Here is a 17,198-nt window from a genome sequence, read left to right on the forward strand (position 1 = left end):
TTTGAAGTAATAATTCTATTCTTCAATTTCCATCACGACTCCCACAATCATATAATGGATTCATTGCTCTTTTATGCCTCATGAAGCAGAGATAAGGAGTATTATACCAAGTTGAAATGCTAATAAGACCAAATATGATTCAAAACTATGATGGTATTATACACTATTATACACAGTAACAGTCTTTCATCAGTTGCATTGCTATTTGAATTCCACAATATATATAATACATATAAGACACTTGGTGCCTTGATGTTTTGCATAACCGTCCCAATGCTTCTTTTATCCTGGCAATAGCTGCCTAAACAGAACTCCATTGACAATATATGCCACTTTCTTGCTAAAGTGGGATCCAGCCCTGTTGTTGATCAGGATCATGGAATTAGAGCAAAATTAAATAAATTAAATTATAGTGGGAGAAGAATTAAATGAACAAACCTTGATTAGTCCTGTCTCTGTACCGCACAAGACAATGTCATTGGCAGTGAGGAGACTTGTTATCTTGCTTCCTGCTGATATTCTTCCCACTTTCTGTTGTGTTCCTCTCAACCAAATCTAATTAAACAGTATACATCCGGAGTTAAAAAAGTGCCATCACTTGTCAATTCAAATTCTACACCTTAAACTCTTAAAATGATAGTTTTGGGGTGAAAATTTTTGATTTAAGTGGATGTCTGGAAGACTGGAACTGATATGTTAATAGTATAAGTGTATGGGTAATTGTTAATATTAGCTGCCAAGTATAAGTGTTTACTGGGCACTTTAGTTGTTGTGCTTCCAAAATTAAGCAGAAGCATTGCTGTTACAAATTTGTCCTAAATACCTGAAGGGAGCTTGCAGAAGAGTTGCAATTCAAGTATATGAAGTCTTCCACTACCGTCATTGCTTGTATAGTCGTTCCTTTTTCAGGAGCTATTGATATTTGAGGCTTTCTGTGTCTTCTCCATTCCTGTGATGTTTCTTTTTATCAGTGGGAGGTTCTTATGCGGTATATACATTTAGAGTTCATATATAGTTCATAAAAAGTTCACATACCTTAATATTTGATCCTTCTACACTCGAACTTGCACTATACAGCCAATCTTTGTACACAACAAGTGAATTGATAGGTTTAGATTGCAGCCTCCAACTTTTAAATGGTGCTTTAATCTCTCGCTCCACATTATTTGACACTGCTAACTCCTGCAATGGTTTATGCTTCAGTATATGTAATGTACATAGTCTTAATTGTTGATGTTAGATTTTCCGCAAAGCAAGTGTTTAAGACCAAACCTGTATACTTGAGTCCATGCAACCAATATAAATCTTTCCTTGAACAACACTCATGGACTTAATGCCTTTGCTTCTGTAGATATCTTTCAAGGTTCTGGATGAATCAATAACCTGGAGATGGAAACAACTCAAGTTATATTACTTCACCAAAATTCTCAAAGAACCAGGCCAGTGTTATCATCATTGCTTCTTAACATTACTTTCATTCTGTGGCCTTGTGTGATTGCAAATATCGTTTTGCCATATGTGTCCAACTTTCGGATGGGCTCTTTAGTTGCTATAACTTCAATGAGCTCTAATTTCCTTTGGACCATTTGCCAAACCTGCAAAAGGAAGATCAATTTCAAAGCAGACGGTTAAGATTCTTCTGCTGCCAACATATGTGAACCAAAGAAATTAGTTTCTACAAACAAAAAATCTAACATTCTACATACCCCGATGGTTTTATCAGCAGACCCACTTAAGAGACTCTCTCCTGGTTCAAACAAAGAGAAACTTGTCACTGCCTTTCTGTGCTCCTTAACGTCCCATACAAGCACGGCTGATTGCTTCTTGATGTCCCACATCTGTGTAGTGACAAACACATCATAATTTTGTTTTTCCAATAATACAACAATGTTGGATGAAATTTTGTTTAATAATGCTTAAGTTGTGGCGTGACTAAATGAATATTTGTATACCTTTATTGAACCATCAGAGAACCCACTGCAAAGCAGTCCTTTATAGTAGATCAGAGCAGTCACAGCTCCACTGCATTTGTGACTTGCCTCCAGAATTTGAGTGTGGACGCAAGAAATACGCTGCTCTTACCATTGTAAGGATATGGTTTAGAAAGTGAACGAACTTTGTCACAGTAATAATTTCACATCAAGACGTTTAAGGCTCTTAAATACACACAGTATGCTCTCACATGAACTTAAACACCATTATCAATTTTCTATTGTACTAACCGATATGTTGGGCAGGTAATAGTCAGCTGCTTTATGTAATTCCTCCGCCATCCAGGTTACATTCGAAAGGCGTCGCAGTGATTCTCGCACTCCTTCTGATGAACGAATAAGCTTTTGCATTCCTACACCAAGAAAATGCATCAGAATATGGCTTAATCAGATAGCACGCTTAGCTATTATGTTACTTGTGATTGTGTAACAATTCTTTCACAGTAATGGCATTACCTTTGCCAGAAGCATAGTTGTAGATGCACAGACAAGCTAAGAGTCTTTCTTCAAGCTCCAATCCAGGATGCAAAAATTGTTCAACTCCATCGAGTAAGATTTGGCATGCAGAATGTCTTACACTATTTGGACTTTTTGAAACTTCAAAACTAAGCCATGCAATTGTGGTGAGAGAGTCCCGACACACACTCTTTGTCTTACTCTTCAGTCCCTTCTCGAGAGCATAATAGATGGGCTTCCCAATTTCAATAATGCTCTTTGCAATCTTGCTGCTCCATGAGTCTACTCCTCTATCCTACAAAATGAATGTCTTCATTGTACAATCACATGTAAACGATAAATCAATGCTAACATTAGTTTCTTTTAGCATCTTACCTGCAGGCTTTGATCCAACCAGTCAAAGTTTCTTATCATGTTCTGTAGCCACGATGAGTTTAAACCGGCCTTCTTCACAAGCCAAGCTACTGTGTATGGCTCTCCTGTCCAAGAAAATGTTCCGCCAATGTTTGATAGAATGAATGAAGATAATAGCTGCATCGTCGAGCTTTCTTCAGATGCTACTGCTTTGAGGATTACCTGCATTGCCTCTTCTGTGAACACACTTTTACCAGTTGTATTTTCCTGCATATAGTCATTGCCTATTTTATGTCAGTTGAAGCATTCTCTAGTATTTGGTATGTAGTTTTATTCAGTTTATATACACATTTCAAATTAAGCTTTTAATGAAGTAACCTGTGGGATATTATAGGCTACCATAATCAAGAAACTTACCAGTGTGTCTAACTGAAGCAACAAATTTGCTGCCAAAAGTTGGTAATCGGATTGCAGTTGTTGAAGAGAAAGCTTTAATATGTGCAAAATATTAATGTTTCCTTCTTTGTGTATCCGTTGCAATAGGTCTATGGCTGATGATCTGGAGAAAATGATGATTAAACCTAAGAAGGCCCTCATAATGTTCAAGTCCAGTGTCCTTACAACTAGATTGAATGCATGTTAGATCTACCTTAAATTGTAGTTACTATTCTCATACCTTGGTATGCGAAGGATCTCATGAAAGAATTCAAGTGCTATCATAATGGCGCGCTTCTCACCACTCTGTAGAAGGCAGGCCAGTGGAGCAACAGCAGTGAATTCAGACAAATATTTTCTGCATTGTCCATCGAACTGTATGCATTTTACAAGAATTGTGGCCAAAGAGATTAGTTCTTCCAGATTTTGATGTCTTGCAACATCTAGAAGGCCACAGAGGACTCGCGGAGAATTTATTGCAGCCAAATGCATGTTATTTGTAGCATAATCAAATGCAGTTACGAGTACTTCGATAATCATCAGTGATGCAGCAGGTGGTGTCAGCCGAACTGATTCAAGCTTCCCTTTGTACAATTTTGAAGTGCATATAACCTCCACCAATGTCGGTAAGAGCTCTAAGGTCTTAATTTCTGTAGGAGATGGCTTTATCAAGTAAATAAGAATAGCTGCCTCGGGCACATTTCTTTTTAAAGCAGTTGCCAAATCACTTAGCCTTAAACCCTTCTTCTTAATGTCTTCTATGACTGATTCATTTGCCAAAATGATAGTTGTTAATATAGAAACCGACGCTCTTATCACTGTTTCCTCTTTGGAAGCTGAAATGGCTGTTAGCAGTTGTTCCAAAATCACATCCTGCAACATATCATATTTCACTCCTGTTTTACTATTCAGCATCTTATAAAGGGTTGTGACTTCTACAACATAATCTTTGTTGCATTTCCTTAAATCTCCTGAGAAACACAAGCTTGAAATTGCTTTCTCAATTATTTCTAACAATTCACTCTTCGCATCCTTTTCCCCGTTTAAACATTCTTCATTGAATTTCTTCCTGCCAGATGAGTTGTTCTTTTTTCCTTCAGAGCTTCCTCGGAAGTCCATTTCGGTAAACCTACAACTCTGCAGAGATGAAGATAGCACGCAATCAGAGGGCTGGACTTTATGCTGTTTTGATATCTTGCCCTCTACATGGCAAGAACCATTTGATATCTTGTCCCTGAGTTCCAGAATGGATAAGTTGAAATGCCCGCTAGAACTTAAAAATCTTCTAGAAAAATTCCTATTGCTGTTTGTTCCATTTGATTCTTTATACATTGGACGTTTGGGAGCTCGCAGGAAAGAAATTTTTGCGGATTCCGACCCTGATGACGAGCAATAAGCCTGCAGCTTTCTGCGTAGGTCGTTACCATTGAAGGAATCAGTAAAATTTAAATATTAGTATGGACATTGTAGAGTTAGATATTCATACAAATGGTATACGACTGATTATGAACTTAACTGATCAAAATTTTCTGGCCGTCGATCAACTGCACTTGTTCCTTCGTTTGCTATTAAACTTTTAACAATCCCCATGTTTGCCTGAAAGTACAAGAAAAAGGCATGAACATTGTAATCATATTCTAAATTACCAAATCCTTAGCAAATGGTCTTTTGGACAATTACCTCAGAGTCACTTTCTTCCTCAATTTCAGTAGAGCATGAACCAACTGTAGTTGACCTGTCCGACTCAGACTCTTGCAGCATATCGTAGAGGCATTTGGTGCTTGATTTTTTTCTCAGCCCTGCAGTACGACGTTGCAACCTCGGTACTTCATCCAAATTTTTTATATCTTTACCATATTCTTGAATTTCTGGAATTTTTCGGCATGCCTTTGTTCCGACTGTTGTGTCATTAGTTACATCTTCTTGAGGATCAAGTGGATGCACCTTTGCATACAGCATTAATTTCTATGGCATCACACGAGAAAATCAATTTCTAGAGGCAACGATTGTTTAATCTAATGTGTTAATATAAGATTCTTTGCCACAAAATCAAGTCAAAGGCATACATACATTACTAGAAGTTTGCAATTTTGGTACATGTTCAATTGAACTGGAAGATTCAGACCTGCCGCGTATCTCATGCCTGTTCATACACATACACACTAATTCTTATTACAGCTTGCAGGATCACTCACAGCCTCAAAAAAAAAAATAATTAAGCAGGTATCCGTAAACAATCAATGGATTAGTATGAGCACCAAGAGGAAACTTACGTATGAAATTGAGCTTCCACACCAGAAGACGAAACCTCTCTGTATCCACAGTGCCTCTGAGGAGTCTCTTCGTGCAGAAGGACTTGGTAATACATTAGCCAATGTTTGTATCTCCTTGCGATCAGCCTCATCGCGTCACTACCATTCGTCTCATCGGATTCCAATATCTTCCTTCCACTCATTGCTTGAAGTTTAGGCAACCCCAGTGAAGGAAAAAGACACTTACAAAGTTCTGGTGCAAATTCTGTTCCAATAAGCCTCGGATAAACCGATAATGCTTGAAGAAAATGCAGCGCCACTTGCAACTCATCCTCTTGTAGCTTCTTAATCACAGACAGATAAAAGTAAGCGCAGGAAACCAAATAACAATTCGGGATTCCAGATGTGACTTCTTGCTCGTCAAGCAACGCCGGTGCCTGAAGCAGTCTCTCAGAGTTACATAACCTACGAGCTTTCTCTTCAGGCCATTCCGCTTGAATTGCAGCTTCGATGCTATCTATACCCCAGTAAAGATTTGATAAAATCGAGTGCTCAGAGAATTCAAAGAACTCCTTCCTTTTCATGTTCAGCTTGGAGGCACATCTCAATTTTAAAGCGTGCCACCTTTCAACATGTGTAATGAATTCAAGAATGAACTCATTGATTGAAACTACAAGTGCCCGAATGATCTCGAGGCCCGGTGGTTTCTCATGGTCATGATGGAAGCTTGATGAAGAAGAAATGGAAGCCATTGAATTGATAGACATATTGGTGGTACATAAGCAAGAAGAAAAGTATTAAATGCTATATAGCAGATAAGAGAGAGAGAGAGAGAATGATAATATGTAAGTACTTGTACCAAAACCAAGTTCCCGTGACTGTTCCAGCCAAATTCCAAAGATGATTGTCCCTCTATTTCTTCCATTGAAGCTACAGACAAAATGTTGACCGTTGCTTCTGTTTGGGGAAGGAAAGAGAGGTAAATAATAAAACAAGCAATGCTGCATTCATCTTCACGTGGTCTCTCTATCATATCCCTTCTAAGCCTTTGTTTGTTTGTGAATTGTGAGTCATTTACTCTTTGCTATTTTTTGCTCTCTATTATTTGCGAAACAAGTAGCTATATAGCTCTTGACAAAATTTTCAAAGTCCATGGAACCTCTTAAATCAACTCCACTAATACACATGAAGAACTTAAAAGTGTGTATTTAAAAAAAAAAAAGGTTAATCATAAGAACCTTTTTATTTAACATTGAATATAGTTATAAAATTGGGCAGCTAGAGTTATAATTCCGGAATTCCCTCTTCAGATGGGGAAGAAAATGTGGTGACGGCATGTTATAGAAGTTACTGCCATTTCCAGAATAATGCTTTGGGAGTTTGTAAGTAAGTAGTTTTAAGTAACATCTTGCATACATTTGAGTTCTATTCATATCTTTCGTTGCCTCGAGCTCTGTACTTACAAGGTGCAAATTGACTTGTTAGAAAAGGCTTCATGAGAAGAGCAGAACCCATGAGTCCATGACCATCCCATAAACAATCAGTCAGATTTGGCTTCAGCTTCACCCTACGTTAGTTTCCGAGGTGGAGTCTTTATATTTTTAGAAGCGGCATGTGGGTCTGGCTCCGGCTGAGCCCCTTAGATGGAGAGGTGGTACTAGTGATGCTTTAAATTAATTACCCGTGTCTTTTGTTTGATACGATGGAGGCCAATTTATTATAGCATTTGTCGCCTGTCATGATAATTACTTCACTTTCGTGAAGACGAATAAGAATTAAGAATGCTCTCTTTTATTTACGCAATAATACAGCATCGCTTTCATAAATAGTGTTAAAAATTATAGGTAAGTTGGAGCTAACGTTTCGAATTTTTTTTTTTTTTTTGGGTTGATGTCCTTCAAATTTTATTTTTTATAATATTATATAATTTGAGGTGTCAATAACAAAAATTTAGAAATTTCCCTAAAAAAAAAAGACCAAAGGTCAATGAGCAATGTATTTTTATTTTTATAATACATTTTACAAGCAACAATGTATTGTAGATAATCCAAATATATAAAGTCTTTTTAATTCTTCTAAGATATGGTCTGTAAAACTCAAAGGTCAATGAGCCTAAGATTGAAACCTATTTTATAAATGACAAATGTATTGTGCTGTAGATCATATACATGTATTATAAAGATCTTTTTAACAAATAATGGATTCTGATTTGCATAATTGAATGATCAAACGTTTGATGATGCATTGAGTGGGCGGGCCCTTGATCCAGATGGAATGGACTCCTGTCTGTCACGGGTTCCGATTGTCATTGCATGATTGGATTCTGATTGCATAATTGAACGATCAAACGCTTGTCATCGCTGGATCAACATCACACGCACGCAACTAACAAAACAAATATTCAGAAAAAAAGAAATAAAGATCTTAATACGTGTAAATGATCAAATTACATCTATTAATCTTGTGATTGGAAAATGACAATCACGAATGATCACCTGTATAACATGGGCCCAGGTCTACGCCCTTCTTTAGAAGAAATGTTCAAATAATCAGGACCCACATCTATGTCCTCCTTTACAAGGAACGTTCATCATATGGCGTATTAAGCATGGCATCAATTGTTTGATTGCAGCCTTATTTGGCATGTTCACTTTTGGACGCTGACAAGAATTTTTGCGAAAAATTATGCAATTGTAGTTGTACTGATTAAGCACACCCGCTAGTTAGGACCAATGGTATTGGGCCAAGCCCATAGATGGGCGAACTTTAACCTATATTGGTCCTTCTGCGAGTTAAGACTGCAGTAGGGCTTTTGACACCCCTCAAAATTTCTCATAAAAACCCTTTTATTGAAATTGCCTAAATAACTAAAATTTAAATTAATTCATTTTTATTTTGAATGGAAATTCAATTAAAGATATAATAAATCATTCTTTTAATTTTTTTTTTACACCGACCCGTTTCATAATTTAGATTATTAGTATAGATTTTAATTAAACATATATTTCTTGGAGAAAATTATTAGACTCTAGAATTATGGATATAAACTATATAATAAAGAGAAAATCATTTCAGATTTTAGGATTTTTATGTATATTTTGTAAATTAAAAGAAATACTCATTTGAAGGTGAAATTTTATGTGACAATTTTCTATATGGGTTTCTATTTTTTTTTTAAATTAAAGCAAAAATATGTAAAGAAATAATATTCGATAGGGGTGCTACAAGCATTTTCGACGGGTGTAGAAAGCTCCACTCTTAACACTGCGTCTGTCTGGGTTTTAAGAGGTTTTATTTACTTTTGAGCCCAATTCGGACTTGATTCTATTTGCTTCCTCGACTCAATTTTTAGAGTATGCGAGGAATTCGATCTGCTGAAACCCGACCTAGCACAAGGGATAGCTCCTTTTCATTCACGCGAAAAGACGTTCGATTTTTTTTTTTGTTTTTTTTTAATGTAGATTCATTCTATAGTAAGTCCAAAAAATCGAAGTTGCACTATAAAAGAATTATTTTGTCCCTACCAAATATGAGGCGACCCCAAAAAGAAAAAATAACAATAATTAATTTGTTCTCATAAATTTTTTTTATTGTAAATATTAGTTTATTAACGTAATATTACACTTACCAAATATCATAATTTGTTTCTTATTCCAAGTGGAATGACATTAATTCAATGAAAGAGATATATTAACTGAAAATTTAAAGTTACGAAGGAATATATTTCAACGAATGAATTAAAGTTCATTTCTTGAGATTGATAAATTGAAATGCTGCTTAAAAGGTGTAATCATTTTGAAAAACTCTTGTTGCCACCGAAAGCACTTTAATTTATTTTTTCACCTGTGCTTTAGTGTTATTTGGGAAAAATAGGTGGAAAACATTAAAGCATTTGAGAGAAGCACTTGTGACAAAAATAGTATTTCCAAAATTATAATTTAAAAAAAAAAAAAAACCTTAAAAGCACTTTAATTTATTTCTTCCATTGTTTGCTTGCATAAAACCATTATTATGCTTTCTCATCACAATCCTTTGCTGCCTCATGTTTCTTTAATAATAATATATATCTTAATGGTTAGTAATCATTCATAATAGATAAAAATGATTAGTTACAAGATTCTCATTGACTAATGAAAAATAAAATTGAAAATATATGTATATGTTTAAATCCAACTCAAATTCATTCATGTCTACTTCACTCCTCTACTCACTAATACTTTGTACCATATTAGGTTTTATCTCTACGTAATGTAAAGTGTCTTCATGTCACAAGTTTGACAAAAATGCTTACCGCCCCAAATTTTTATTCTCATTAACATCAAATGCTGCCGCGAAAGTTTCATCAATTCTTCTCCTCCTACACTCAACCTCACAATTCAAGCGCCATTTATGTCGATGTTCCCATGCAGTCTAAATACTTTTGGCCTTTCTTTCTCTTTCTATTAATCGAAACTTCCTATGGAGTCAGCATTGCGTCTGCTAGGCAAATGGGTTTGCAGAATTCTGAGGATGCCCCGACGCACTTAAACTTTTTTCGAGCTGCATTAAGAGGAAGGCAAAGGGTTTTATCATGTGCTCATGATCCTAATGTCTGTTCGGATCGCGAAAAGAACCCTTGGGGTGGCGACACGTGTTGCTTTCGACGGTTCTGTAAAGATACGTTGAAAGATTCAGATAACTGCGGGGGTTGTGGCAAGGCTTGTGGTTACGGGCTTGTTTGTTGTGACGGAAAGTGTGTTGATGTTCAGAATGATCCTCGGCATTGTGGCTCTTGTTTTGAAGAGTGTCCTGGGAAGAACACATGTGCTTATGCAATGTGTGATTATGGTGGCTGATTGATGATGATGATGATTGATTCATCAATAATAAACTCCTGTAAAATTTAAGTTCACCCGTGATGGCTCTGCCAAGAATTTGGTGTCAGGTTTGTGTCAGTATGTATCATGCAAATAAGAAGTGTTGTGCTTCGAAATTGTGTCGATATCTATCATCTGCTTTGCCCTTATTCTCTTTGGATGCATGCATTTCATTCAAATAATTCGTGTCAATGGATCTTTGTAAAAGTCAAATATTTGTCTGATTATTTATCGGAAAAGTTTGAACTTAATGTGGGTGATTCATCTGAAAGGTTAAAAATCCATCACTGTATCGATATGACTGTGCTACTGATTATTGAAAAGTTGGACTGCAGTGGAACAACTCTGTGAACCAAAGAGCTGTTTCCAATTTTTTATTGCATGTACTTAATTTTTCGTTACAAATATCAAATTTTCATTATATTATATTAGAATATTTTTAAAAAACTCTTCAAAATAAGATTTTATTACTTTTTTAAAAAGTCGTATCAGCATTTAATATTCTAAAAAACACCTCAATTAACATTATTTAAATAAAAAATGATTATTTCTCTTCAATTTTATAAAGTTACTTTCTCACTCTTCAATTTATATTTCATTACTTTGTATTGGAGAGAGAGAGAGAGGGAGAAGTGTTTTAATTACCATTTATTTTTCCTTTGAAAAAATATTTATTTGATTCAAATCATATTAACTTTTTTATATTTAAAGTGCTTTTTAGAGAATAATATATTTTTTCACTCTCATTTTTACCACATGGGTAAACAAATAAATATTTAAAGAATAAAATTAATAAAGTCTTTTAAAGATGCTCTTAGTAGTGCACCTCTTTGTTTTACCTTTTTTATTTGTTGTCGGTATATATTAATAATTTTTAAAATTTTTAATATACACACATGCACCAATCAGGAATTTTAAAATGTGAAAAAATTTGAAAAAAAACATATAAACCATTATTATATTTATACACCTTAAATTTTAAAACCTGTTAAACACGATGGTTTAATAGTTTTTTTCAACTTTAAAATCTAGAAAACTACTAATACAAACACACACGCACGCACGTAACATCCTTGTGTTGAAGACTTTTTCTTGGCTACTTCGACGTGGGCTTTTCAAATATGAGACTTTTACTTGATAGCGACGATGCAACAACGTTAACGTCATATAATTAATTGTATATTTAATAAAAAAATTTAGGTTAATTAAAACATAATGATATTCAATAATGCATACACTATGGGCATTTAACATTGCTTCCGGGTCTGTCTAAGCTATGACAAAATGATTCTAATAAACTTACTATTCCCAGTTTATTTTATGATAAATTTCAAATTTGTCAGTTTTTTTTTCTTTATATATATATATCTTCACTTCATTAAGATCTCATCCTATCGTTTAAAAATTATTTAATTTAAAATTTGAATGATACAATTATCAGTAGCATTGTGATACTAAATTGAATCAAGCCATACAACTGTTGGTATAACCATGTCATTATGTCACTAAGCAAATATAAAAATGTGAATTCCAAGTTTTAGATCCAAACTTGTCAGCGATGGTGCATGTATTGTGATTATTAAATGCATTGAAGTAATCATGAATCGACAGATTACTGAAATTATAAAACTCCCCCTTTCTAAAGTAAAAGATTACATCACAATAATTCATGAAATGGAATAATGACCAATATTTTTTTCCTTTCTAAAGTAAAAGATATATGGCTCTATCTTTTTATGTGCGATCAAATCATTCCATCACCATCGGTTCAGTCTGGCCCCAAGCCCTAGCACTGCAATTTGCATCTCCAGCGCTTTTCTTTAGGATAGCAAAATGTAAAATCTGTTCTTTACTTACGTTTCTCATCGGTTTAATTATATTTTTAAGTGACATATGTTTTGATAAATTTTAAAAAGTGACATAAATTTTAAAAGTATTCGATTAAGTGATATTTTGTTAACTTTTGCCATTAACTTTAACAGAATAGTCAATTAGTTACAAAAATAATGTCTCTATCCCTAAAAATTAGTTATAAAATAATATTTGTAAAACCCTACAATTAGTTACAAATTGACATTTATGCCCTTACTCACTTATTTTTAATTTTTAGATAAAAAATAAAAAATAAAATCTAAATCTTTTTTTTGGTTAAATCAAACATTTATAAAAAATCTTATTGAATCAAGTTAATTTGTGAACATAAAGAAGCAGATCTCTTATAAATTATAAAGCATTATATAAATCTAATATTTTTTTTTATCTCTGTAGCTTTATGAAAAAAATAAGTTTAGTTTTTTTTTTTTAATTTTACCCTTACTCTGTTAAAATTAACGGTAAAAGTAAATGTTGCATGATTGAGTATTTTTAAAACATATGTTTTTTTTTTAAATTTATGAAAATATGAGTGACTAAAAATAATTGACCCTTTCTCAACAATGTGGAGGCAGTACGCTCCCACATGCCTTCATGATATCTACAAGTCAAAAGTATCCTTGATGACTTTTGTTGACAAAAGCTGCCCGTCTTTTGTCACGCAACAGGGTCCATATTAGTATATCCAACGATAAATGTATGCCATGGCTAACTAGTCTTATAAAGTATTTGACTGTAAATATCAGTAATTATCTCGTATAATATAAATTATTTTAGTTGATATTAGTATATCCAATGATAAATGCATGTCATGACTAATTAGTCTTATAAATTGTTTGTTTGATTGTAAGTATCAATAATTATCTCGTATAATATGAATTGTTTTAATTTAATTGTAATATCAATCTGAAAAAAAAAAAAGAAGAAGAAGGAAGCCCTCTATTGCCATCATAAAAAATGTGGAATTTCAGAATAGCACGATTTGATTATATTAAATTGATGGATCGTGTCACAAACTGTCATCTGTATATAAATTATTAGAAATTTTGAAATAATACGGCATCATTTCTGAAATCATACGTGAATCAAAACTGAATTACAAGTACAATCTTTTTTTTTTTTTGGGGGGGGCCTCGGGGGGTGTTTCGAGTAGAGATGGCAAAACCCCGGGCCGGGTCCGGGTATTGCCATGACTGGACCCTGCCCGGATGCAACCGGTCCGGGTCCGGGTCCGGGCCGGATTTTATATTTTTTAATATTTTATGTGTATATATTTTTTATTTTTTGGTAATTTTATAAGTTTTAAATTTATTTCAATAAAATTTGACATGAAAATATAAACTTTAAGTATTTAAAACTTTATATATGTATAATAAATAAGTCAAATAAATATAAAATATTTAAAATAATATATATTTTATAATTTTTTTAAATAAAATATGGGTTCCGGGTTTATCAAGTGATGCCCAAGACCGACCCAGCTTCATACCCGAGCCGGGTATTACCCGGTCCGCAACACCCGGGTACGGTTCGGGTCCGGACCGAACGTGTATTTTTGCCACTTCTAGTTTCGAGAGCAAATACAATCTACCAAGGAATAACTGGGAAGCACCGTACTAGAAATGACCTGGAAGATTTCTATACGCGCCTGATGCCTCCACCATCGAAAGAAATAAATAACTATCCTTTAATTACTTTTTTTTTTCTAATTTTCATATTCCTTTAGTTACTTTTTAGTTCTAATTTTCGTATTCAATTTCGTATTATATACGATGAACCAAAGTACTTTGATTTTTTTTCTTTTTTTAATGAACTGCAATCCATAGACATTTACAATTTAAAAATTACTGAGAAGTTAAATTTATACACTATATAGTTCAAATCAGAAATCTACCACGGTTAAAATTTACTGAAAAGTTGATTTAAAATTCAAAATTCGACAGGACACCTACTACACCAAGAGCCCCGTACATATAGTATTAGGAAAGATCGACAGATTTTTTATATTAAAATTAATATATGTCACTTATTCCACATTGTTTTAGTAATATCTAAAAATCTATTGACATAAAAAAAAGGGAAAAGTGGGGCAAATTAATCATTTTCTAAATAATTTCTCTTAAAAATATAAAATATATTTATTAAAATAAAAATATGACAAAAATATCTTATTATTATTATTTTTTATTCACAACAAAATATATATATTTTTATTTTTTATAATAAATATGAATAAAAATATATATTTACAAATAAAAGTAATATTATAAAATTACGTTATCGGAGTTATTTGACTATAATGAGAACAATAAAGATTAAGTGGTAAATATTAATTTCAGTAGGGAAAATTTGATAATCTCTCTAACATTATTAGTAGTCCAACGTCTCAAACCTTGCAGCAATAACAAAAATAAATAATTTTCAAATTTTAAAAATGTAATCCGTAATAAATTATGAAGAAAATGTGCACACTGTATGAACCAAAACCACACGAAACTTCATTTGAAAGACTCCCAAGTCCCAAAGCCAAGCCTTTCTAGTTTCTTCTTCTATGCATAAAATACGGACACCGAGTCACTTTTTATCCCAACAGCGGGTTAAAAGAAAAAGAAAAAAGAAAAGAGAAAAGAAAATATAGTTTTATTTTCTTCTACAGCCGCGTCCCCCCTTCCCCTTCTTTTATTAACAAGCCAAGCTCACATTTTCACTTCCACTTTCTCCCAACAAAAACACACACACGGCAAAAACACAAAACCTTTCACAAAGCAAAAGCAATGATAGAAGACAGGCCACACGGCGGCCCGCCCCACGGGGTGTTACTGGCAGTGGTCGTCGGCATCGTGGTGCTGGTTCCGTTCATCATCGGCGACTCCGGCGAGGCCATAACTGAGTTCATAGCCGAGCTTTTGAGTCCGGTAGGGCTTCTCTTGCTCCCCATCATCTTGCTCCTCACGATCCAATTCCTCTCCTCCGATCGCGGCTCCTTCGTCAACAGCATTTTCTTCACCGGCGAGCCCGACACCATTCACAGGGTCAGCGGGTCCCCCGTCGGCGTCGCGCTGTTTCTCGTTTTGATCTTGTTCTTGCTCTACAACCGCGTTTCGATCTTCGGCGGCGATGACGACTCCGGTGATTAGTTTTGTTTTGTTCACTTGGATCTGTGGGTTTAAAATGTGGTTTTTATGTTTCTGTGTTCATTTTATGATGTATTTAGTTTTTGATACTACGTAGAAAGTTCATGGGGGGTTTTAAGGGAAGGGTTCCCTGTAATTTCACGTAAATACCCAGGTGTTGAATGTTATTTGTAGTATTGGGATATATTCACGTAATGGAGACTGAGTTTTCTAATATTGAATGACATAACTGCCCCTGATGAATCCCGATTTCTCAGTTGCTAAATGTTTGTCGTGCTAGTGCTAGGGGTATAATCGTCTTTTAGATGTGCAGCGGAGCCACCGTCGCTGACCGGCGTTTAAGTTTAACAATGGTGCGGCTCTCTTTTCCGGCTTCTTTTCTTTTTGTCGTTTATAGAGATTCTTTTTGTGCCATTTGTATTATAATTATTGTCTATTGTACCTCGATTTCTTTGCACTGGCACGTGGGCACGTGGAGCTCTGTTTCTTTTCATGTTTTAAACCATTACTTTGATGACGTGGTGGCAAGTTTGCACGGTCAAAAGAAGACTAGAAGAGGGTTAGGGTAGCATTCAAGTCAAGTATTGAAAGTTCAAAATCAATGTACTGGCAAGTCTGGCATGGAGTCTAAAGTAACTGGCGTGTGGGTGAAAAAGCAGCAGCGCGGTTGAACCTGAACCGTAAAGTGGTATTACCGTGAAAAACTAGGGGCCCGTGACAAATTGGCCACAATCTGAAATGAATTTTTAAATTGTTGTCCCCATAGTATTTATGTAATCTCATAAATAATTTTTCAACCAAGATATCACCATATTAAAATTATAAATAAGTTAAAATTTTAAAAATAAAAAATTTTATATATATACCGCAATACAACATTTCATTGTAATGTATATTTTATTTTATAATATATTCAACTTTTTTATTTTTTAACTTATCCTAACTTAAATATAGTTAGGAATCATTGATTGAAAACTCATTTCTCATCATGTAATCGGCCATTGCATAGACAAACATCATAGGTTTTATAAAAATTAGAACTGACAAAATGAGTCATTAGGTTGTGTTCGTATTACATCAAATTTTATCTAACGCAAACACGATCCATTTAATAATTGTGTCCAAATACTGAATGCCAAACCCGACACAAAAAAATAATCCGATGATCCAACACACCTATTTAATAATAAGATAAACGTGTCATCCAACATGATACAACAAGTAGCTCGCTTAATACCTATTTAACACGATTTAGGTCAAACATTGCACACCCATTTTACACAAATTGCACTCATTTATATCTAAATAGTATTATGTATTGACATTATAAAATATACGTGTCTACCAAAATATAATACATTTATACTATGAAAGTTTAAATATATTTTGAATTTTACAAAATGAAACACTATATAAATATTCATCCTTTACCTATAAAAAAAAAATCATGTCAAATATTTGAATTTTGATGACAAGATTCTGCAAATTAATTTAGAATTAAAAACATAAGTATATTTAAATACAAATATCAATTAGCTTTAGTTGACTATTTAAAAATAATTTCATCAACCAAGCAAATAGGTCAAGAAATTAAATCTAACCGAAAGGAAAAAAAATCGTGTTGACTTTCACCACCCAAATCTATTTATTCATGTCAAGTAAATAGATTGTGTCAAATTTTGCCAAGTTGAATGAAAATGAAAGACATCCTGAACTAAGAGAAAGGATTTTGTTTAGTTATAAGCAGTTTATACATAACCATCAGATAATTGTATCAAAAGTTAGTTTAAGTAAACTGCAAGCAAATTTAAGCTTACTTTAAGTAAACTGCATGCCTCATTACCTAAT

At 33.9% G+C, this 17,198-nt stretch overlaps 3 protein-coding genes across 3 annotated transcripts; 2 read left to right on the forward strand and 1 right to left on the reverse strand.

The window, feature by feature from the left end:
• Positions 1 to 135: 135 nt before the first annotated feature.
• Positions 136 to 6,426, reverse strand: LOC18032766 (putative E3 ubiquitin-protein ligase LIN-1). Its single transcript, XM_006419489.2, has 17 exons — positions 5,510 to 6,426; positions 5,307 to 5,379; positions 4,917 to 5,201; positions 4,753 to 4,832; positions 3,478 to 4,644; positions 3,219 to 3,360; positions 2,823 to 3,068; positions 2,448 to 2,742; positions 2,223 to 2,344; positions 1,953 to 2,072; positions 1,707 to 1,838; positions 1,473 to 1,595; positions 1,273 to 1,383; positions 1,036 to 1,182; positions 824 to 949; positions 439 to 555; positions 136 to 358 (listed from the first exon to the last, which is right to left on the reverse strand). The coding sequence occupies exons 1-17, from the start codon at positions 6,253 to 6,255 to the stop codon at positions 341 to 343; spliced, it is 4,050 nt and encodes a 1,349-aa protein (XP_006419552.1). The 5' UTR covers positions 6,256 to 6,426; the 3' UTR covers positions 136 to 340.
• A 3,549-nt stretch (positions 6,427 to 9,975) lies between these two features.
• Positions 9,976 to 10,323, forward strand: LOC112096476 (protein GRIM REAPER-like). Its single transcript, XM_024179926.1, has one exon. It carries the CDS (start codon positions 9,976 to 9,978, stop codon positions 10,321 to 10,323), a length of 348 nt encoding a protein of 115 aa, XP_024035694.1.
• Positions 10,324 to 14,866: 4,543 nt separating this feature from the next.
• LOC18032765 lies at positions 14,867 to 15,593 on the forward strand. Its single transcript, XM_024182685.1, has one exon. The coding sequence runs from the start codon at positions 14,991 to 14,993 to the stop codon at positions 15,351 to 15,353; it is 363 nt and encodes a 120-aa protein (XP_024038453.1). The 5' UTR covers positions 14,867 to 14,990; the 3' UTR covers positions 15,354 to 15,593.
• The last annotated feature ends 1,605 nt before the right edge of the window (positions 15,594 to 17,198 follow it).

This window comes from Citrus clementina, unplaced genomic scaffold (assembly GCF_000493195.1).
Source record: "Citrus clementina cultivar Clemenules unplaced genomic scaffold, Citrus_clementina_v1.0 scaffold_9, whole genome shotgun sequence".
Lineage (NCBI taxonomy): Eukaryota > Viridiplantae > Streptophyta > Magnoliopsida > Sapindales > Rutaceae > Citrus > Citrus x clementina.